This window comes from Platichthys flesus, chromosome 21 (assembly GCF_949316205.1).
Source record: "Platichthys flesus chromosome 21, fPlaFle2.1, whole genome shotgun sequence".
NCBI lineage: Eukaryota > Metazoa > Chordata > Actinopteri > Pleuronectiformes > Pleuronectidae > Platichthys > Platichthys flesus.
In genome coordinates, this window is record NC_084965.1 from 5,161,146 (window position 1) to 5,184,714 (window position 23,569).

At 45.1% G+C, this 23,569-nt stretch overlaps 2 protein-coding genes across 3 annotated transcripts; one reads left to right on the forward strand and one right to left on the reverse strand.

The window, feature by feature from the left end:
* Positions 1-1,095: 1,095 nt before the first annotated feature.
* LOC133932596 (talin-B-like) lies at positions 1,096-13,508 on the forward strand. 2 transcript variants are annotated; one of them, XM_062379347.1, is made up of 10 exons: positions 1,096-1,456; positions 1,788-8,754; positions 8,855-8,954; positions 9,189-9,246; positions 9,338-9,446; positions 9,612-9,743; positions 11,025-11,114; positions 11,343-11,486; positions 11,704-11,888; positions 11,985-13,508. In XM_062379347.1, exons 2-10 carry the CDS (start codon positions 1,789-1,791, stop codon positions 12,151-12,153), a joined length of 7,953 nt encoding a protein of 2,650 aa, XP_062235331.1. In that variant the 5' UTR covers positions 1,096-1,456; position 1,788; the 3' UTR covers positions 12,154-13,508. The 2 variants fall into 2 exon arrangements, with proteins under 2 accessions (XP_062235331.1, XP_062235332.1); XM_062379348.1 differs by having other exon boundaries at positions 9,341-9,446.
* A 1,052-nt stretch (positions 13,509-14,560) lies between these two features.
* On the reverse strand, positions 14,561-23,233 carry LOC133933044 (oxygen-regulated protein 1-like). The gene is made up of 3 exons (XM_062379998.1): positions 22,592-23,233; positions 21,972-22,128; positions 14,561-21,547 (listed from the first exon to the last, which is right to left on the reverse strand). The coding sequence occupies exons 1-3, from the start codon at positions 23,231-23,233 to the stop codon at positions 15,375-15,377; spliced, it is 6,972 nt and encodes a 2,323-aa protein (XP_062235982.1). The 3' UTR covers positions 14,561-15,374.
* Between the last annotated feature and the right edge of the window lie 336 nt (positions 23,234-23,569).

Sequence of the window (23,569 nt, forward strand, 5' to 3'; positions counted from 1 at the left end):
GTTCACTTTGATTCTTGTAAGGCGTCCGAAGACAAGGTTGAATAACTGGGTTATTCTCTAACAATAGGTTTTAAAGTATGTTAAATCATCCAGTATCTTAAGCCAAAAATATAAAAGTAACTTTTAAGTAAGGCTGTCAAATATATGTAGTAAAGTAAAAAATATTTTCTCTGAAGTGTTTATCAAAAGCAGCATAAAATGACACGGACACACGCACACGATAATTTGTCCATCTTCTTATGGTGCCTAGTTCCACTCAGCAAGCATCAGATGGTGTAGCCTAGTTGGTGTAGACTAGTGTTTGTTCTCTAACTATAAGCCCTGGGTTCAAATCCCACCTTTTCTGCGCGCACAATTCCTTCGCATTGGGCTTCTGATCAGGATGTGCGCAATGGGCTTCTGGGCAGGATGTGCGCAATGGGCTTCTTTTTTTAATTTAATTTAATTTGTTTATATTTAATTCTCGTTATACACACCCTTTTAGCGTCTTTTCTCACAATACCCAGATGCACTACGTCACACACTACCTTTCCTTAAAGGGTCAGGCCATACCTGCAACACAACAGCTCTCTATCTCATACAGATGGCAAGAGAAAGCAGAGAGGGATTTTTACACACTGTCTGATAAAGATTCCGACAGTAAAGACAAGGGGTAGTGATGGATAAGGTTTTCTTCAACAAGTCTTTCATTCTCACTTTCCACCTTAAAACTATGAAATGAACTGAACTATGAACTAGTTCAGAATGTAAATGCTGAACTATGAACGTGAACTATTCATGTTTACTTGTGTGAACTGAACTTTGAACTAGTTCATGAGAGGTGTGAACTTGCACAACACTGTGAAATTGTAAGGATTATTATTCAGGCAAATTGATTGGCTTTTTGAAGGCTTTAACATGCTCAAATTCTTACCAAAATTTGAAAGACAGAGAAAAAGAAAGGAATGAAGAGCGTGAAAGAGAAGGATCTTATTTCTAAAAACACATTGTTGATTTCCAGTGTGTGTTGCTGAAGCTGCTGCTGCTGCCGCTACGTCACATCCGCTGTTTCCCTCCGGAAGTACAGTTAATTTTTATTCACAGGGAGAAAAAAACAAAACAGCTGTTGTTGGAGAAAAAACACCTAAAGTGAGTTTCATGGACGGCTTCGCGTCTCCATCTCCTCCCCGTGGTCAGTGCGGGAGCCGGGCTCGAGTGAAGCCGCCCGCTCGGTGGGTCTGGCCGCTGTTTTCGCGGAGTTGAACCGCGAGTCTCGGTTCGCTCATTTGTTGCGAGTTGGCTCGCTGCTGCTAGCTTTAGCTTCCCCTTCACTGTGCACTGCTCGGCTAGCGCGTTAGCTTTTCACGGGCTAGTTTAACTACCCCCAGTTTCTGTCCGTGTGCGGAGCCGCTACCGACGCCAGCCCCGTGTGCCGAGCCGGAGGAGCAGCGGGAGCCTCCACACACAGGGTGGATGAGTGAGTAAACGTGGATCGTACATTGTGTGACCCGCTGGCCTCCGAGTTTAACTACGATTTATCACTGTTTACGTTCAGCGTTAGCCTGCCATGTTGCTCTGTGGGCAAACCAGGGGGCTGGCGATGCATCTGGATAATCATCACAGCTCATAGTATTAAAATGCATGGGTACTTATTGCACAATGCTATGGTTTGAGGCAATACATGTTATTTCTCCACCCGAAAGGAAATAGAAACTGAGAAAATTTAAGATAACCCCTGCATGTTGTTTTGTTTTCTGGCTTTCATTGCGTTTTATTTACTTCATCTAATGTATATTATTTCCTGACAGAATGCCGGCCCCAAAGAGAGGACCAGATCCTCATGAACCGCAGCCCAAGATGAGGAAGTTGGATGAAGCTGGGGAGGCTCTCCAATCCAAAGCTGAACCAGTCACCATTAATAGAGCTCTTAAAACGGGAAATACGCTAGAAAAGTCAGCAGCCCCTCGGACTTGGAAAAAACTGTCTACTTCAGAGGAGGAACAGAGCTCCCCTCCGAAGGATCCCAACAAAACGATTTCTGACCCGCCTGTCAAAAAAGCCAAGCTCCTGAACACCACAAGTGCCTCCTGCGGAGAATCTCCCTCGCAGGTCCCCAAAGCCTCCCTGAAACGAACAGCGTCCACAGACTCAGACGAGGAGCGGAGAAGCGATGGCAGTAAGGTCGACCTCTTTAGAGAGAGGGACGACGAGGACAAGGACCGCTGCGTCAAACAATACTCAAACCAAGTCAAAGCGAAGCGCAAGGCTGAGGAGACGTCTGCTGACCCACAGGAAACATGCCAGGACTTAGAATCTGTACCTAAAGTGCTTATACAGATGGACCACAGTTACGGTAGATACTCAGATTTGCCAAATACTCAAAGCACGGCTGAAGATAATCAGAATGCGACAAAAGAACCTGCAGAGGCTGCTGTTGAACCCGAGAGACAAGTGCAGTTGGATAATGCGGCACAAGCAGAGTCCAAGGAAACTTTGGTCTCTGTATCAGGTAATGCTAATCTTAGTATCAAATTTGACTGTGCAGTTGAAGGAAGTAAACATGAGGAATTAAAAAGTGAAGAAATCCAAAAGCTCACAGATAAGGAAACACTACCATCATCTAGAGAAGCATTGGACTCTGTTACTCAAGCTGCATCTTGCATTACGTCTGTGGCAGAGGAGAAAGAGATAAAGGTTGTTGTTGAGTCCACTGAAAGTAAAAAGGATGGAGATGATGAACTAGTAGCACTGTCAGCGGAAACACCTTTTTCTGTTACTGGAGAGATGAATCCAAGCTGTGAAAGTGAAGACCAGGCCGATGAAAAGACAGACTCGGCTTGCAGATCAGAAAGTCTTACAGATGTGAGCAGTGAAACTGAAACAAAGAAGACCCCCGAGATAGTTTCTGAAGGACTGAATATCAGATCTAAAATGGAGGAAGGTGAGCATGACATGAAGGAAGTGATTGAAGCAGCCAGCGTCTCCGCAGAGCAAAGAGATGTGGATTCAAAAAACTCAAACTCTGCACCAGAAGAGATCCTGGTGGGAAATAATAATCCAGAGAGTCAAACAGATCTCAGTGTCAAAATTCAAGTTACTTTTAATGAGGAATCGAAGTCTGTTCACCTGCCGGACCGAGTGCCAGATAAAATGACCAATTCTTGTGATGGTGTTGACAAAGTTGTGAGAAAGTCGGACGACAAGCTTAAAGAAAGTGAAAGGAAAGTAACTGAACTCCCGTCGACTCAGTCTATTGATGGTCCTGGGTCTTTTGTTGAGGTACAGCTGAGCCATGACGTGACAGACAGGATGATTGACAGCTGTACAGAAATATTGACACCTGATTGTGAGGCGGCGCATGAGCAAAAACAAAGAGAAGTGTTCACTGATGCTGTCACAGTCCCAGAAGGTCAGACAGACACAGACATGCAGACTAAAATAACATCAGAGGGGGCGTCTGACTCAGCTCTGAGAGTGGCTACACAAAACCAGGAGAACCACAACGTTAATGACCAGGCTACAGAAATACCTGCTGAAGTGAAGGACCTTACCAGTATGGAAAAAGGAAAGGAGATGAACTTTGAGCATGCCCCAGCACTTCAGTGTCAAATCAAAATGGATTTATCGGCTTCGGTGACATCAGAGCCAGAAATTTGTAATCCAGTGAAAACAATGGAAGTACAAAGCCAACAAGTGGAAATACAAAATCAGGAAAAGCAAAAGAGCAACAAATTAATTTCAGAGGCTCGTGGAGATATAATGACTGAAAATTTGGCAAGTGAAGACGACAAGTGCTCTGCTAGTACACCTGAGAGTCAAAACAGAAAGGGAATGCAATCTGTAAGAACATCAGAGATTTCTATCCCAGCGTCGTCACTGGAGGTGAAAAGGCAGGAGAGCCCAGGGGTGAGTGAACGCACCACAGACATGTCTGATAATGTACATTCACATCCAGTTTCAAATAGTCAGTGCTCAGCGGATAACGACAGGGTTAATGCTGAATGTGTCGCTGCAACAGAGAATCAAACAGAAGTGCACAGTCAGACAGAGGAGCTTTCTAACCCAGCATCTACATTGCAAATACAAAACCAGCCAAGTCAGGAGGTCAGTGAACACACCACAGTATTGAATCAGGAATTTCACGAGAAGCAAAAAGTACAAACTTCTCCTCAAAATGAAAACCAAGCAAACTTTCCACCCGCGGCTGCATCAGAGAGTCAAGTTGATATTGAAATGCAGACGACATCAGAGACTTCTGACTCAGCCCCTTCACTTGAAATACCAAAAATTATTTCAACATCGGAGGAGAAATCTAACACCTCACCTGCAGTGGAAATTAAAAGCCAGGAAGTCAGTGGACATGCTACAGTTGAATCTACAGTGATTCATGAAAATCATAAAAATGTCACAAAAGAGGATGACTTCAACTTTAGATCTGTAGCTGCATCAGAGAATCGAATCAGAACGGAAATACAGTCGACTTCAACGTCCGAGATTTCAAACCCAGCCTCCTTAGTTGTAATAGAAACTCCAAAAAGCCAAAATGAAGTGCATATGGAGACGACTGCAAGATCAGAGATTTGTAACACATCACCTGAAGTAGAAATTCAAGACCAGAAGATTCAGGATGCCAGTGAACATGGTACTGTCATATCTGGAGAACGTGCTACTGAACCGGAGAATCAAGTCCAAATGGAAACGCAGGTTTCCTCAACCTCTGAGATTTTAATAACAGCACCTAAAGTGGAAACTGAAAATACAAAAAGCCAAGAAGTGACTGGACCTGCAAGAGACACATCTGAAATTCAAGGTCTTAAGATAATCAAAAGCAACTGTACTGAAAACCAAAACAAGGTTATTGAAGCATATGTCAGTGCTACTGAGGGTCTGAAAGAAACTGAAATGCAGCCAACAGCAGCACCAGGGGAGATATTTAATCCAACAACTGCAGCACAGACACAAAACCAGAGAGGTCAGGAGGTCAGTGAACTCGCCATAGACGCTGTGCTTCAAAAAGGTGCTGCTTGGGCTGAGCATGACGAAAACAAGGAAGAGACCATCAACCTGTGTGTTAGTGCTGCTGAGAATCAAATGGAAATGAATACAGAAACAACCGCAACACCAGAGGAGGTTTCTGATCCAGGATCTATCTACCAGCAGGTCAGTGAATTAATCACAGACACGGTCATTCAGAAAGAGACTGCAAGTTGTTTGAATAAAGAAAATGAAGATAAGATATCTTCTAAGTCCATTAATGCTCCAGAAATGCATACGAATATGGAAACGACTGCAGCGCCTGAAGATATTTCTGTACCAGCACCTACAGCACAGAGGCAAGACTCTAGGCTGCAGGAAGCCACTGAACACACTGCAGACGAATCAAACACAATTCAGGAACCTCATCCTGTGACTCATTTGGAAAATAAAGAGGAGTCTAGTTCTAAAGTAGTTCAAAAACAGATGGATGTAATAAATGGATCAATGGAATCTGCAGATTCTGCCTTACAAGAGGAAATGGGGAAGCAAATGATTAATGAGGCCAAAGGCGAGGCCGCAGTTATTCATTGTGATAAGGCTGACAAAACAGTCTGTCCTATTGAAGGACAGGGCGAGGGAACTGGAAGCAATGAAGTAATCAGTTTTGCTTGTGACCAGCCACATGACGTTGATGTTGTAATTGAAGCATCAGAAGAGCAGATGAAGACGTTTAATCAGCCGGAGGTTCAGACTCAGGAAAACCAGATCGTGTACGAGCCCATCAGCAGTCCAGAGAGTAATGACGAGAGAGAGATCTCGACAGAGCTAGAGAGGCATCATGGTGTTGCTTTACTGGATGTACAAAAAACAGAGAGCCAGCAGGTCATAGAAGAGGCGTCGACTAGTGAAGAAAACAAAATCTGTGACCCACAAGCGGAAGCTGAGGAAAATGTTACAGAACATATGTGCGTATTTGGCAGCCAAGCAGCAGCAGCGGAGATGAATCCAGACGATGGATTAGTTGGTAAAGAGGACATTCTTTTAAATGGTTCCCAGCAAACCGATGACAAGAGTTCTGACCCTTACCAGCAGTCATCATGTGACCTGATGGACGTGAATACCACAGAGACGGATATGTCAAACTCTCATGCTCTACTACGCACTAATGAAGGCGGTGATGCTGTGGTAATAGAGAATGCTGATGGTACTTTGGTTCTACAAGAAGTGCAGATTCTAGAGGATATAGATATCGGTCGTGAGATCGTAGTAGCGGAGGAAGACACTGACATCACAATAATACAGGAGGCAGAAAAACCCAAGCAAAAAATGAATATACAAGCCAGGACCAAAGCTCGCCTCACTGCTTTGGCAGAGCAAAAGGCTGCAGCATCAAAGCTCGCGACAAACACACAGCAGCTCAACCTCTTAGCTCTATGTCACGAGATAGCCGAGGACATCGCCACAGACGGCATGCTACCGAAGAGGATTGAGGAGGAAAAACTAGCGGCAACGGCAGCAGCCGTCAGGGCAGATATCCGCACGACAGATGGCCAGTCAGAAGATGCAGCACAAAACACCGGCTTTTCAGAGTGTATCAGTGCCTCACAGTTTTCAGACCAGGTGCAGGAGGACGCCGGGTTTGAGGAGGCTGAAGACGTCACGGTGACAACGACAACAGCCGCCACTGAAGCAGAGGTACCGGATAGCACATCTGAGGGGTATGTGATCTTAGGATCTGTCGCAGAGAGTCATATTCCCTTTGATATTGTCACCCAGGCGGTGGCTGAATCAGGTTTGACCTCCTCGTTCTCAGAGGAGGTGAATCCAGACGATGGATTAGTTGGTAAAGAGGACATTCTTTTAAATGGTTCCCAGCAAACCGACGAAAAGAGTTCTGACCCTTCCCAGCAGTCATCATGTGACCTGATGGACGTTCATACCACAGAGACGGATATGTCGCACTCTCATGCTCTACTACGCACTAATGAAGGCAGTGATGCTGTGGTAATAGAGAATGCTGATGGTACTTTGGTTCGACAAGAAGTGCAGATTCAAGAGGATATAGATATCGGTCGTGAGATCGTACTAGTACAGGAGGCAGAAAAACCCAAGAAGCAACAAATGAATACACAAGCCAGGACCAAAGCTCGCCTCGCTGCTTTGGCAGAGCAAAAGGCTGCAGCATCAAAGAGAGCGGCAAACAGACAGCAGCTCAACCTCTTAGCTCTATGTCACGAGATAGCCGAGGACATCGCCACAGACAGCATGCTACTGAAGAGGATTGAAGAGGGAAAACTAGCTGCAACGGCAGCAGCCGCCAGGGCAGAAGCCGTCAAGAAGGAAACTCCACCAGTTAAGATGCAGGACCCAAATGCAATTAACGTTGCAACTCCGGCCGTACCAGAAGGATGCTCAGCTTCAGCGACCCCGGCTGCACAGGCACCTGAAGCTCAGCCCTCCATACCTGAATCAGCTGGGGCCAAGCCTGCAGCAGAGCCTCAGAAGAGACGTTTCTTCATCACGCAAATATCTGTGCCACTGAAAGCCCACGAGAAAAAGAAGCTGACACGATATCAAAGACTGAGACAGGTGGAACTGCAGAGAGAAAAGATGTCTTGGGCACGAGTCAAGAAACTGAAGTCTGACCAAGCGAACCAGATGTTTTCAGAAATGGATTGGCAATCACCCCGGTCAGCCACCTCCTCATTCTCAACATGTCCTGTGGCCACGACCCCCCAACCTGCAGCAACTCCATCAAAAACAGCTCCCACAAGTCCCGCCACATCAAGCCAACCTGCTACACCCAAGGCAGAAGTTCCCAAGGTGGAGACTCCTACAGAAAAAACAATCAAAAAAGAACCCACAAAGACAGAAACCCCCACATCTGCACCCGCTAAGGCAGAAACGTCCAAATCTGCTCCCACTAAAACTGAACCCACTAAAGCTGAACCCACTAAACCTGAGGCCTCTAAAGCTGAACCTCCCAAAACTGAAACCCGTAGAGTTACAAGGCAAAGAACGGCTAAAGCTTCTGATACGACCCCTGCTCCGGGGCCGGCCCCTAAAGTGACAAGATCTGCAGGGAAGAGGAGCCTCCCAGCCCTACCTCCTCCCATGCCCAATGGACTGAAAGCCCAAAAATCCAAGCTTGAAATTGAGTACAAGCCATACAGACCCCGGCCCAAGTATTCTTTTGATGACTTTGAATTAGATGATGACCCGTTACCAGTAGCTCAGACCAAGACCAACCCCGCACTGAGGCTCTTACAACAAACACGACCCGGCCTTCAGTCAAACCCCTCAGCTCAAGCTAGACATGCAGTTCAGTCGAGGCCCACAGTTTCATCACAACCTGCCAACCAGGTAAAACTCAAAGCTCAAACCACGCCTGCTGCACAGATCTCAGGTCAGTCAAAGCCCAGTGTTGCAGCTACATCCCAGTTAAAACCTGCCGCTTCCACCAATCCACAATCAAAACCTGCTGCTTCCAGAACCCCCCTGTCAAAGGCCACAGCTGCAGCTACAGCAGATTCATCAAAAGCTGTTCCCTCCGCCAAAGCTCAGATAAAGTCTCCTGTCACGACGACAACACAGTCGAATGCAGTATTATCTGCCTCTACCCAGTTAAAGTCCACTGCTGGTGGAAGTGCAGCCCAGTTAAAGCCGTCAACCTCGACGACGACACAACCTGCTCTTCCGATAACATCTGAGACCAAACCTGATGTTTCTAAGACTGATGCTGCTTCGACGTCTCAGAAAACCTCAAATCCACAATCGTCGGAAGATGGCAAATGCAAAGTAAGTGATCAATTCTGCTGTAGTGTGTTTCACAATAACCACATTTTAATATACTGTACAGTAGAGATGTCAGGTACCAGCTCTCTTCTTTTTTACAAAGGATACAGCTGCTTCATTTTCATCAACTTCCACCTCCTCCTCCTCTGAGGAGAGCCGGAAAGTGTCTGATGGAGCACAGCGCAGTGAGCAGAAGCCTGAGGGTATGTATTTATTTGCAGGCCACATGATTTATTTCAACTTATGTCATGTTGTTGTCTCATTGCTAAAGGCACTACTGACTCTTTGGGGATTATCTTCTAGTGAAACGTTCTTATTTGTTCCCTAGTATTTATTATTTGAGCCGTTCTCACTGGATTATTAAGATTGATGTGTTAAGCTTGTACTTACATTTTACCCATCTGTGAAAACTGTTTACCTTCCTGCATATTCACCAGAGAATAAGGCAGAAACATCCAGGACGTCGGTGAAAACTTCGGAAGAACCTTGTCAAGAGTAAGAAGTTTCTCTTAAATCTTTGGACGTGTTTTTTCTTTACTTGTAGCAATAGAAACCTGAAGTAATGTGAGTTGTGTTTGTATCTCAGCAGAGGAGCGAAGCAACAAGGTGGTGGGACTCCACTCTCTGATGCCTGTCTGCAAAGAGAAGTCAAGAAACTGAAAGAGGCAGATAAAGATGGCACCCAGACTGTGATTGTAAGTGGGTTTATTCATTTGGTGGGTTTACTCTGTCATCAAGTGCATCGTAAACCCTTCAGGACCCAACTAGTGATCACCCTTTGCACTGGTCACAATTTGATGTATTCTTGAATATATTGTGATAAGATTCAATCAGTGATCTGTTGTTTCCTTGTCTGGCAGGATGCCGGACAGAAGCATTTTGGAGCAGTGGCCTGCAATGTGTGTGGGATGCTCTACTCGGCTTCCAACCCCGAGGATGAATCTCAGCATTTACTCTTCCACAATCAGTTCATCAGCGCTGTCAAATACGTGGTGAGAGTTTCCCTAAATCACACGTCTGTTATCTGTCTGGTCTACTGGCCTCAGTGTTGACTCATCAGGGCCTAAACACCAGTATGACCACCAGTGATGCCGGTAACGTGTTACTTAGTAGCACGTTACTCTATTCTGACCACTTTTTTCAGTAACGAGTAATCTAACGCGTTACTATTTCCAAACCAGTAATCAGATTAAAGTTACTTGTCCAAGTCACCTTGCGTTACTATTTCGGTATTTGTGGTTAAACCGCTGGGCACGTCCTGCGGCTGGGGGAGCAGTCGCCCTGTCGCCCTCCTCACCACGCTGCCGGAGGCTCGGTGTGCGGCAAGCCTCAACGTTTTTTTGGTGGGGGAGGTGCTCGTCTGCGGTGCGGGGGCTTTCCTTCTAGTGGGCCGCGGAGCGGTGTCCGTCGGCACTGCGGAAGGCGGGCCGTTGGAGGGGACCGGGTAGGGCGGTCGGCGGCAGCGACTCTGGACGCGTGTCGGTTCCGTCTCGCGATTCACCTCAGCTACAGTTCCCGTTGTGGGAACCCTCGGTTCGCGCGTTAGGGGGGGCTCCGGCGGTTTCTAATAAAGTGAGTGTTGGCTTAACCGGTTGTCATTTTTACGTTTAGGCGGCGGGAGTGTTTTCGACAGCTGCTGAATGTAACTAATAAAGTAACTTGTAATCTAACTTAGTTACTTTTAAAATCAAGTAACTTTAATCTAACTTAGTTACTTTTAAAAGCAAGTAACTTGAAAAGTAACTAAGTTACTTTTTCAAAGTAACTATGGCAACACTGATGACCACACAGACCATTCTGCATTTTGACACCTTCACCTACATCATTTCACATGTGGAGTTGAAACGTGTCTCCACATGCATCTCGAGTAACGACTTGTGATCAGCTTTCACTTTGCTGCTTTATATGATCATGTAGATCGTTACTGTTTGCAAAGACCAGATGAAGTGTTGTTTCTAACAAAACAGGCAGAAACGCATTTCCTCCTGTGTCGTCCAGAAATTAAAACAAAAACTAAACTGACAGGGTCTATTTCCTGGTGTTTTCAAGGCAAAGCAAACTGCCTGTGACTATTTACAATAAATCAGTGAAACGTAAGTGTACAAACTGAGACAAATTCAAACTTATGAAACATTTGCTGTATTCGGTGCATGTATGTAATAATGTTTACAATGCTCAGGTAGTTAGTGTGTGATGAAAGAACAGAATGTGAAAGCCTCCGCTGATCAACAAAGATATTTTAATTTAACGGTTTCTCTAATCTTATTTTTCAGGGATGGAAAAAAGAGAGGATTCTGGGAGAGTATCCTGATGGCAAGATCATTCTCGTCCTGCCAGATGATCCCAAATATGCCTTGAAGAAGGTTTGTTCACAAAATGGAGACTTTTATCTGGTTGTCAATGTTGTGGGCGGATGTGTGTGGCTCTGCAGAAAAATGTCTGGTATATACAGAAAAAAAATGTGACTGATGTAACTTCCCTTAGATAAAAGTTCATGGTAAACCAGCTTAAGTTTATTAATTTGTGTGTGAAACAAATAGGACAGAAACTGCTTTGATTTCGTCATTAACCAGCAGCGGTTTGTTCCTCAGGTCGAGGAGATCAGGGAGATGGTGGACAATGACCTCGGCTTCCAGCAGGTGGAGACCAAGTGCCCCTCTCAGATCAAAACCTTCCTCTTTATTTCCAATGACAAGAAGGTGACTGGATGCCTCATAGCAGAGCACATACAAGAGGTGAGGCATGGCCCAAGCTGTGAGGTCTTTTAATGTTTACTAATAGAATCATCTGCAATGCACAGACTTATATATTAGCTCTAGATCCTGATGGTGTTAAGCATATATTGTAAATTATATAATTAATAATCTGTGTATTAAAGATAAACTGATAATTCACTCTCATTAGTTTAGATGTAAAACTGAGCATTATCCATGTCCGTGTCTGTGATTTCAGGGGTTCCGGGTGATCGAGGAGCCCGTCCCGGAGGGTTCCGAGGGAGAGAAGGTGATGTTTGAACGTCAGAGAGCTTGGTGTTGCTCCATCACGCCAGAGCCGGCGATCTGTGGCATCAGCCGCATCTGGGTGGTCAACATGATGAGACGCTTGGGGGTCGCTTCACGTTTGCTGGAGTGCCTGAGGTGAGTGAGACCACACACCGCAAATACTTTAATCTGAAATCACCTGAAAACAAGTTAAACAAAACGATGCTTCCTTTTTTTTGTTTTTCTGCGCAGGAACAACTTCATATTCGGTTCCTACCTTAGCAAAGATGAGATCGCCTTCTCCGACCCCACTCCTGATGGAAAACTATTTGCCACAAATTATTTTGGCACTTCTCAGTTTTTGGTTTATAACTTTGTGAGTGGACGAAACTCGGCCAAACCCAAAACTGACACAGTATGACCGTCTCCAGGAAAGGTAACAATGGATTTAACAGAGGCGGCACAGTGTCAGACGCCATCTTTATTTGCATAACGATTTAAAAACACAATAAAAACTGTAAATTGCTCCTTGGAGAGCTACACATTGGTTGAAATCTCAGGATGAAAACAACACGGTGTTGTTGAAAAATGTTATAAATCCTCCCTTTAATTCTCCCCCCCCCCCCCGCATAGTATTTTGAAAGAAGAGTATTTTCTTTATACATTTTTAAGCAAACAATTGGTTTTATTAAAAAGAGTTTACATGCATGATCTGACAGCAATAGAAAACAAAAAGCATTTCACCGTTTGCTTCCTTCTTCTTTCATCCCCGAGGGACTTAAGAAGAATCGCATCGTTTGACTGCATTCAAATTAAATGGTTGTTTTAGATAATTTTTCTTCATTCTGTTATGTCATATGTTTTTACACCTGGAGTAATCTGTGCACAGAGGATTTTGTTTTTAACGCTCAACACTTAATGATGCTGCCTTTGTCTCGAGTATAAACATCCATACATTTTAAAGGTCACAGATGCAACACTTCCACGTGCGTCTCTTCACGTGCACACTCGTGATTTCTTGTAACATTTCAAACTAATCATCTAAAACTGGGTGATTTTAATCTTCGGGACTCATTTCAACAAGCTGATGGAAGAGTTGTGGGATAGAACTGTAGCTTGGGCATTAAATAAACCTTGTGCTCCAATTTTCTTGGATCACTTCGCCTGATCTGTTTCTGAGCTGAGCCATATACTGTACACACACATTTAGCAGGGCATTGTAGCCTGTACTGTAAGAGTGACGTTTTTTTATTTCATCGAGGCCGTCTATCGCTTTGTTTGTGCCTGAATGAAAAAACGTGTGACTTAACAATTATGATTTATCAATTTCTGTCTTTTTTTTCTCTTTTTTTTTTGCCATATGTTCCTCTAATCAGCATTTGGTGTTTTATTGAGTTAGTGTAGAATATCATCCTCTTATTCCTTAATAAAAACAAATAAATACGTATATCAAATTATCATGTAGATTTATGCATACTCTAATAAAAAATATAATGGAAGATGATGCAAGAATCAGGCTTAAATGGTATTTTAGTGCTGGTACATGTCACCCAGGTTCATGATTGAGAACGTTTTGCTCAGTGACCGATGCGATGGGTTAAGATGAAGGTCAGATCACAGATTAACAGTATCATTGTAATACATCCCTTTTTTTTTTTTCTTCTTGTTTAAGCAGTTACTTTTTAGACAGACGTGTCGTGTAAAAGAAACAGAAATTTGATTTATACGAAGCTGTTATGTAAATATTTATTTAAATAATAAACTGTTTAAAATGTTGTTGCTCATTTATTCTGTCTTGGAAGAAAACAACCGTTCTACTGAAGGAATTGCTGCGAACTTGGTGGATAGTGAATTCTAAATGTGGTTTAATGGGGACACGGTTAGGCCTTAGCCGATGTGCTCTATTGTTCTAATTTAGGATAAAAACATCATTGACTAGCGCCATCTAGTGGTCATTGTTGTAGTAAACATGTTTGTGTCAGTGACACATATATTACCAGAATGATTTAAAACAATTATAGAATATAGATAGTTAAATTACAACAAACCTTATAGCTAAAGACTTCACAATTTTGAGTTACACATTGGTGTTAAATACAGGTTCCTACTCTTACTTGTTAACATAGCAAATAAAAAAGCATATATCCCCTTTACATTTAAATTAATATTTAAATCAGTACAAAACTGACCTCAATCATCGATACCAACCCCTTAAATATGTCAGAATTTTCCATCAAGATTCACATACAATTTACTGAGAAATCAATGAAAACAACTTATTTACAGTGTTGAAGAAAGTGAATTATTTCCATCAATTCCAATAAGCAATGCATCCATGTTGTCAAATATGATGCTGGCTGATTTAATCATAATTTCAAGGATTTCTAATCTAAAAAAAAAGCAAATCGTAATCCTTAAGAAACACTGCTGATAATGAGATGAGACAAGTGTATATCTTGGGAATTGTGTTATTGTCATGTTTTCACTTTGTAGTTGCAGATGTAAACACTCCCCTCTTAGCGCATTCCTCGACACTCCTGTCACAACACGGGCCGGCTCGATGGCAACTTCTGAGAAACAAAACAACCTTAGAACAACATGGATACTTCCTCAGGCAGAGAGTGAGAAAACAGAGGGTCCCCCCCAACTCGTCCTCCAAGACCTGATACTGATCGACCGCTGAGCCCAGCTTCCCTGAGGTATCTTTAACACCACGCTCACCTTGGCCTTTCCACTGCTGCTCCGACCAGGATCCTCAGATCGGAGGCTTTGGACTGAATTAAGTCCAGTGAAAAAAAAGAGAAACCCCAACATTTGTAAATACACACTTTTATTCTTACACGTTAATTTAAAAAGGACAAAATTGTCACAGCTGCCACATTGTAAACAATAAAACCTTTTATCCTATAAAGGTGATTTTATTGTGAGTTCTTGATACACTATGGCTACTCAGTGAAAATCAATAAATATCTTCTTTACACTTTACACCGACCGATATACAAAAGGATTTTTAAAGTACTTACTGAGAGTTTTCTACAACTGTCACACAAGCTGTTTCCATTTCAGTTCCTTTTTTTAAACCGTAAGGAAAAACGTCGCCATTTTGCCCTGAACCTGATCTGCGACCACTGAGTGACCCGCGTCACGTGTGTGTGTGTGGGGGGGGATTGGCCTCGTTGCCTGACATTTCACAGGGACTTGATCTGTTTTAATAGTTTTACAACGAGATTACGGTAATGCTCCTGGTGTTTGTTCTGGTGACAGGCGACCTATAAGAAGGTAAGAGCTGCTCTGGAGTGCGCATGGCAAATACACAATCATGGCGGTACCGCAAAAATAACTAAACATCTGACTATTTTTACACCGATCACGGAGCATGAACCGACATGTCACAAGCCCTCAACATAAACGGTCACGTATGAATAAACCTTAATCCATTGGCTCGTGTATGCATGACGCATTGTGTAGTTAGCTGAGTTGACATATGATCGTGTATTACGCCAAGGTTATGGCAACATCAAACGGTAGGCACCAAAAATATATATACATATACTGTAGCCTAACATTGGACACTTCAATTCGACCCCCGAAAAAAAAAGCTGTCTGTCCTTGTGTGACTGATTCCTGTTGAGCGATGTGTCGTCACAGGATGGGACAGTGCTCACCACAGAAATTATACAGCAAGTCCAACACATCAGGCTCCTGTAGCCTCCTGTTCATGGCTTCCTGACCTCTCCCAGGCTGCACCACCACGACCTCACCGTCAGATGGAGCCTCTGGCAGCGGGTGAACTTTGTTGTCCGTCATTCTAAAGTCTGTAATGCCACCAGCGGGGAGGATGCCGTTCCTCTCCCCCCGCGGTTTGGCGTTCTCTGAGATGTCTATTGCGATGGTGTCACCGCTCACGCTGCTCTTACTCGCCGGCCTCACGTCGTCCTGACCCGCGTCTGAGTCGCTGGCGTGCGGCAGAGAGAAGTAGGTGCACTTCCTCGACAGGGACTTGATCTTGTCCTCCAGTTCGGACGTCGTGCTGTCGATTGGGATCGGGGCGTTCTGTTCCCTGACCTCACACATCTCCTCACCCGGTGGAGTGTTGGCGAGTGTTTTGTTCATCGCCACCGGCTCTGAAACAGATTTTCGGATCATTGTGTTCTCTCTGAAGACCCATGGTCCATTATCATCGGGAACACTGTCTCCAGGCCCGACTTGTGCATTGAAAGCAATGCATCCCGCCGCTTCGGTCAATGAGTCCAGGACGTTGGTGGAATTGAAGTAAGACAACTCAGTCATGGCTTTGGTCCGCGCTGAGTGGAAGGGGGAGAAGATGCTTGCATGCTCCTTCTTTTTCTGTTTCGGGGCAGATGGGGGTCTCTCGCTTGCCTTCTCCTCGGGATCTTTCTTGCCATAGAGCCTTTCGATTGTTCTCCTCACAAAGCCTTTCGTGATAGACTTCCGTGCAGAGTCATCTTCCCCACTGGACAGCTCGAGTGAAGTCTGAGACTGATAGCCGGCGCTCGTCGATGTGTCCGCTCTTAGCTCGGACAGATCCGATGCGTTTGGGCGTCCTTGCCGATTGTCCGTGGCGCTCTTCGCTAGGAACATTTCCCTGATGTATCTGACCCGGTTGCCCTCGGGCTCCGTGGTGATGACGCCGCTGGAATCGTAGCTGAAAGACAACGAGGACTGAGGGGCTGATCGGGTGCAGGGAGATGCTGATGGTGATTCTTCAACGTCCGACTCCAGGTGGACATTTCTTTGAGGAACCCGTTTGAGAGCAGGACTCTCTGCCACACTTTTCCTCTTCTGGGCATCGGCAACTTGCTTTTCCAGGAGGACGATCCTCTCTGCAATAGACTGGGAAATGATTTCCTCAGACTCAAGTTTGCCTTTTCCCACAAGCATTCTGTCCTTTGCTACAGGAGTTTCCCGATGTTCTACCTTCTCTGAGCTGGAGTCTTTCTCACAGAAGCTTAGTTCCTCTTCACTTGAGCACCTGATTTGCTGACGTGCAGTAATTGCTTGCTCCATCTCTACTTGCTCTTCGCCGCTGCCGTGCTCATCTGCACTAAATCTCTCACGCTCGGCTAAACTGTCAGAGTTTAACAAGCTGCTGTGGTCATTTTTGGGGTCCTCATCCTCTGAGCTAATCTCCTCAACTTCCCCTATCAAAGCCTGTAGCTTGTTACATGTAACTACTTCAGGATCTGGAGGATAATTAATTTGAGCCTCCTTGCCAATGCTCTCCTTCTCTTCCTCGATACCCGACAAACTCTCCTCACTTCTAGCCTTTAATTCATTGCGTTCAAACTCCAGCTGCTCTTCCTCTGAGGTCGTTGGATCATCTGTATCTGAGTTACCTGCACTTTCATCAACACTGACTTTCAGTCCCTGACGAGGGGTTTGAATCTCTGGTTCCTCTGGTCGTTCTTCCTCTGACAACCTTTCGTTTCTATTATCTGGACTGGAGCCTCTCTCCTCCTTAACACGTTGCTCTACATAATAATTAGAGCTTGGATGTGTTTGCTCTTCTTCATCCAAGCAACTATTTTCTTCACCTACGTCTGAGCTACACAAACTTTGCTTACAGCTCTCTACATCTTTACTAGCACTGGAAACGTTCCGCCCTTCCTCACCTGCACCTGACTCTTCATCAGTAGTGTGTCCACTCTCTGGGATACTCGTGCCCCCCTCACTTTGCACCTGCAGCTTCCTACACGCTGCCTCAGGGCTTTTTGTGCTGCTGATGTTCACGTTTGCCGTCTCCTGACTTACTTTGCCTTCTATGTGACTGTGAAGCTGCGTTTCCTCAGTTAGCTGCTTATCTTTAAGTTTAGCTGCTGGTTTATGTTTCAGTGATTCTTTTCTCAGAGGGATATCGTGCATTTCTGATTGTTTTGGCTGGTTGACTTTTGCGAATTTGTTAATCATGGACCTCACGTCGACATTAATTTTCTCGTCTTCCCTAAGTTCTCCTGAGCAGTGAGACATTTTAGAATCTCTGTTTTCTTTTTGTGACAGTTCAGCTTCTTTTATGAACCTGGTCGACATATTTTCTTCATCAACACTCGCGGAGAGAGACATTAGTTCCTCTTTGAGCTTCTTGGGTATGTCGAGGTTGTCTATGATCTGATCTATGACCTTCTCTTCTAGGCTATAGTAATTTTTAGCCACGTTTACTCTGAGCTCTTGTGAATCATTTGGAGTCAAGCTGCAACTCTTGCATTTGTTGCTGAGTTCCTGAAAGCCCCTCCAGCTTTGCAGGAGCTGCTGTGAAGTCGACCCCCGCAAATTGCATAAACTAGCCTTTGTATTTTGGGAATCCTCGATATTGGCAATCTCTCGGAGGGAGACGATCATTTTGAATGCCTCGGCACAGACGTTTGCATTAATCTGGTCCCTGTCAGAGTTATTTATCCCTTCAGTTAGGGTCATGATGGACAGGAAAGCAAGGAGAGCTTTGGATGAGGAGCCAAACGTGGAGGCTACGTGAGAGGAGAAGTCGGGCGGGCTGTTGGATTTCTCCACACCGGAGGAGTGTTTGTTCTCTGTGATTTGTCTGATTGATTTTATTGAGAGGCAAATCTGCTCCAGCACATGTTTGGTGTTTGGTTGGTTTGTAATGTTCAACTGTGGCAGCTGAGATTGTGTCACAGATTTATCTTGATCTGTCTTTTTTCTCTCAGTCTGGTTTGTTTCCAGCGAGGTCGGTGTTTCGTCCTCTTCAGCTGCCTGCGATGTTCGGTGGCGTTTCCTTCTGGACGACGTTTTCCTTTTTGTGTTGTTTTCAGGCTCGGATGCATTATCCGTGGAAAGGTTTCTGGAGAGCTTCTTCTTATTTGACTTGTTTGTGACGGGCGGGGACACCAGGTCCAGAGACTGAGAATATGGAGATGGCCTCTTTGGCAGCTTGGCTTTGTGAAGCATCTTCCTTCTCTCTGGAGACGGGCTATGAGCGGGGGAAGATTCACGTTTCTTGATATTTGGTGACATAGTTTTGTTCGAATGCTGCTCACGTAATGATGAGGATAACTGTGGAGAATTATTAGCAGAGTCTAATTTCTTGCTCTGGGGTTTTCTGTTTTGAGATGGGCTGGTTATTATTGTCACTTTTTTCACCAGTGGTTTAGGAGATGCTGCTTCTTTATGAGCCGTCTTTGTCTGTTTTGTTTCGTTGAGTTGAGAATCCCTCGGCGTCGGCGTCTCACTCAGTGACATGCTGTCTGAAGACATTCTCTCTCCGGACGACAAACTACTGGAAGATGTGGAGCTACAGGGCGATGGGCTGTTTTTCAGATCAAAGTTGCTGTTTGATATCTGGGTCTTAACCGTCGGCAGGTGACTCCCTGTTGAACAGAGGCCATTTGGCAGCACGGTGTTGTCACCACCCCCTGCAGTGTTTGATGCTGTTGTGTCCTCAGCACACAAAGTGTATTGGCTCATAGATGCTTTCCTGAGAGACATTTGCCTTTCAAGAGACAGATTGCTGACCAGAGGAGCTCTTTTAACTGATGGAGCTCTTGTTAATTGTCTCAGCACGGAAGGAGCGTCGCCCTGAACTGTTTCCATTGTGCGTTCTGTGGGTGACGAGGCCTTCTCAGATGTGGGACTTATGGACAATGGATCTGACATTTGACTGCTCACTGATGAGAGCCGGTACAAGGGGCTGCTGGCGGCTGACGACGCATCCATCATGCAACATTCAGCGTTCAGCTCTTCCAACTCATCGGGCGGGGGTGGTGGCGGCAGTAGCTCCATTGAGATTGTACTGTAAGGTGTTGCTTTCTGCAAAGAGATTTTGATTGGGTTTGGTTTCCTTTCACTGCAGGTACCATTCACGAGGGGGCTTACATCTCCTGTGTTCCTTTGAGCTACACTGGTGCAGTTCTTTGTACTTGTAGTGGTGGAATTACGAAGAGCAATCTCCTCTTGCTGAGTAGCTGTTTTCTCCCCCGACGGGTTTGATAATTGGTTTTCAAAACACTTGACCCTCAGCTTGACAGATGTTCTCAACGGTTCAGATCGGAGGATTTGATTGTATCCTGACTCTGAGTCCTGATTCCTGATGTGTGCTTCTGATTTTAGACCGTCTTCATCTGGGCAGGAAGGTGCGTTAATGTGAGCTTTCTCCAGCCACTTCTGTACATATTCATTTGTCCCGGAGCTGGACAGTGTTTTGCTTTTGCTAATATCACACGGCTTGTTTTCCTTCTTTTTCTCCTGGTGCACCGATGTCTGCCGCGTTAGTGTTCCCCTCGGTGGGCTCACTTCAGAAGAAGAAATATCAAGCCGGCTTGCTTCTATAGAAACTGTCTCACTCTGATTTTCTATCGGGGGCGATGGTATATTTGGAATTTTCCATTTTATCGTGGCATCTGACGATTGTGAGCTCTTTGTTGTAACGCTCCCTTCCCCATTTTGCGTTGCTCTCTTTGTAGCCTTTGTCTTGTTTTTCTGTGATTTTGATTTATTCCCGTAAACTCTCTTGAGGAACCCGGCGCTGGAGAAAGTTTTCGCTTTCCCACGCGTCTCAGTAAATCCTGAAGAATTCGGTTTTTGCCTTTTCCCGGGTGTCAACAGCCGCCGAGCTCGTTTTTTGCCCGCCTTGGGTTTCCTCTTCCCCTTGTTGAGCTCCCTTTGTTCGGGGTTCTCTTTGCCTCTTGTTGACTTTGACAACTGTTGTTGATTATTTGTTGCTTGAGTCGCAGCCGTCTTAAGTGATGACAAAGTAAAATTCGATGTTAGAGACATGTCTTCCGTCTTCCAGATGCTAATGGACTCCGATGCTGTCGAAGGTCTCCAGAACTCCGGATCAAACCCGTTATTGGAGAACTGTCCTGTTTCTGAAGTCGCTGGCCTCCCTTGAGGTGGAATATCATGTGCACAGATGTTTGCAAGAAAATTATCCTGACACATCTGCTGTTCATATATGTGCAAGACAGATTCTTTGACCTCCTCGCTGCTGGATTCAATCTGTAGGATCTCCGATGATTTGAATGAGGATATATTCCTGCTGTTTATGTTGCTGTTGTCCACATCGCCGAGTCTTCTCGGTTTGGGTACCGGTCTTGTGTTGGTCTGTTTGACCACACAGTACTGCTCTGTCATGGCTCCATTCTCCGCCTGTTCCTTGTAGGAGTAGGAGCCGACCATGCCTTCCTGAATACCATCAGCCGTCACGGATTTGACGCTCTCCACAGAGGCTTGCTTTTGTCTAATTTCCTTGTATCCTGGTGTACGAGCTCTGGTAGTTGACACCATGCGCGTCTGTACTTTGGTGTTATCCTCTTCTTTGCTGCTTCTATTGAAAGCTCCATTACTCGAAGATGGCGGATCCTCATCGTTATTGTCTCTGGTTTTGTACTTGTTGATGCTGTCGATGGAGGAAGCTGCACTTTGTAAATCCACTGGATCTGATGCATGCCAGCAGATCTCCCCGTCTGCCTCAGGCTCTGGTAAACAGCTCCCATTAAGCTCACTGGTGACATTGGAGCGTGAAAGAGTTGTTGTCCAGTGGATGGTTTCCTCCTCCTTGAGTGTCAGGCGTACCTTCATCTCAACTGTCATGCTGCCGTCCTGGTTCACCCGGAAAGACTTCTCGATGTCGTCATCGGCGGGCGGCAGGCAGCCCTGCCCCTCCGCTCCATCTGCTCCTGCTACGGACTCCAGCTCCAGGGAGTTTGAGGGGTTAGTGGGAAGGCGGCCGTCATAGGAACTCCCTGCCATGGAGTTATGGATCCGATTCACTATGTACCTCTCAGACGATAGGGAGAAATTCCTGGACTTTGAACTATGATATGAGCGGGACTTCTTTTTACCTTTTCAGTCATTCAAAAGAACCAAGGATATAAAATATGGGGTAATGTTGAAAAACAAAGTAGAAACGTCCAAAGTTTTGAGGCGAGGGTGGAAGAGGTTTGTTTGGAGAGGATCCACAGGAAGCGTGAAATAGGAAAAAAGAGATAAAAAGAAAAGTTAGAAAGAGAGAAGAGCTATCCATAGCTCATAAAGAACAATGGCCGGCAGCCAAGCAGACAGTGTATGTGGGTCATGAATGGTATTATGCATAATATCGACACCTCAGCACTTTCTCAATCCTCATCCCATGAGAGGAGATAGATTACTGCACACACACTGTATGAAGTCCCACTGGACTAACGCACGCTCAACTCCAACCAATGTATGACATTAAAAGAACAACACAACATTATATTCAAAAGTTCATACTTCTATTTAACTTACGGTTTAAAGACTTTGATCTTCTCTGTCTCTTCCGATTGTTGGAGAACTGAGTGGGGGCTGGTGATTTCTGGGAGGTGTAGTTTGCAGATTTGAAAGGTTCCCTGCCGGCAGCCACGACCGTCCCAGAGCACAATATCAGGCCTGGAAGACCGTCAACCTGCAACACACAGAGAATACCATCAGAAAATAATTGTTTTTTTTCTCCCCTTTATTATATCAGGTAATGGTACCAGCTCTAAATTATAACTTCAACTGTGCAGTGTATGTATGAAAAGTCTAAATTAAATTAGTGCAGACTCCCTGACCTGAAGCCTTACATGAAGATTAAAAGAAGAAGAAGAAGAAAGAAGATTAACACTTTCTCTACTCAGGTGATGTTATTTACAAGCCAGGTTTAACTCGGGCCTTCCTGGACCAGTAATGAGGCCACCAGTTATCTAAGACATAAACATTTGAGTTGTATTTGAACGTACACACTTCAGGGGAATGTCTACAGATTAGATCTAGGATAACTTTGTTTCTGTTTGTGAGTCTTTCCAGTTTCTTTGATTTCTTCAGTTGATACAACTTTACGTTACTCCCTTCATAAGATGTCAGGCTTTGGTGCTTTTAACACTCACACGTCTGCCATCGGGTGTGTGAAGTTTCACCACGTGGAACTGCATCAGCTCGGAGATGTATTCCAGGATGGACTGAAAATTAGCCGAAGTCCTCTTGTGAAGCACCACCTTGCGTTTCAAAGTGGGGTCTCCGTTGCAAAAGACCAGCAGCTTCTTTGGCGTTCTCACAACCACCGGCTCCTGCCTGTGGGCGCTGCGGCCGGGGAAACTCCTGGCCTGCTGCACGACCCGGCGGCGGGCAGTAACGGGCCTGGCGTGGTACCATGGCGGCAGCTTCTTCCTGGCCAGGGCCAGGTTGATGGGCGTTACCTTCCGCCTGTCAGAGCAGATGTAGGACTTCCCATCCTCCAGTTCGTCCAAGGTGTAGATGGCATGAATCCCCCGAGGGGTGGTGATGTTTCTCACCCCAAATGGAAGGGGGACCTTTTTAGAGAGACTGTCCAGGAGTGCATCGAAGGTTTTGAAGGTCCGGTTGTTGATGACCATGCGCAGACCGCTGAACTGAGGATCTCCACTTTTGTAGAAGCAAACCCGCTTTGAAAGGATGGGGTCTTTGATGCGTGGGTGGCGGGGGGTGCCGGAGGTGTGGCCACTCCCTGACGACTGGTCAGGGGGGATCCTCCGGAGTCCCGTCTTGTTCATCGTTGAGTTTTGCTGCAAGAAAGAAATGTAAAGAATTTGATAAATCGTAGGAATATGAAGGTTTCCTATGTTTAAATAGCCCAACAGCTCTCAGGGACAAATAATCTACACGTTATGCAAAGATCTCCACACGTAAACAACATCAGTATCATGGAAACTTATATAATTTATGATGTGCAAACAGATTAAACATCTCGTTAGCATACGTTGTTTACTTGGTTTGGCTCCGGCCATCAGGCATCGTGACCTGACTTCTGGAAAAGCTGCCACGTGAATAGAATCTTCAATTATTTGATTACCTGGGTTTTAACAACACTGAAACACACATAGCAAGAG

Coding starts and splice junctions, on each gene's coding strand:
- LOC133932596 (XM_062379347.1), top strand. CDS start 1,789: ATGCCGGCCCCAAAGAGAGGACCAGATCCTCATGAACCGCAGCCCAAG. Junction 8,755..8,854: donor CGGAAGATGGCAAATGCAAA/GTAAGTGATCAA, acceptor TTTTTTACAAAG/GATACAGCTGCTTCATTTTC. Junction 8,955..9,188: donor CAGTGAGCAGAAGCCTGAGG/GTATGTATTTAT, acceptor CATATTCACCAG/AGAATAAGGCAGAAACATCC.
- LOC133933044 (XM_062379998.1), bottom strand. CDS start 23,233: ATGAACAAGACGGGACTCCGGAGGATCCCCCCTGACCAGTCGTCAGGG. Junction 22,129..22,591: donor ACACACCCGATGGCAGACGT/GTGAGTGTTAAA, acceptor TGTGTGTTGCAG/GTTGACGGTCTTCCAGGCCT. Junction 21,548..21,971: donor AAGATCAAAGTCTTTAAACC/GTAAGTTAAATA, acceptor ATGACTGAAAAG/GTAAAAAGAAGTCCCGCTCA.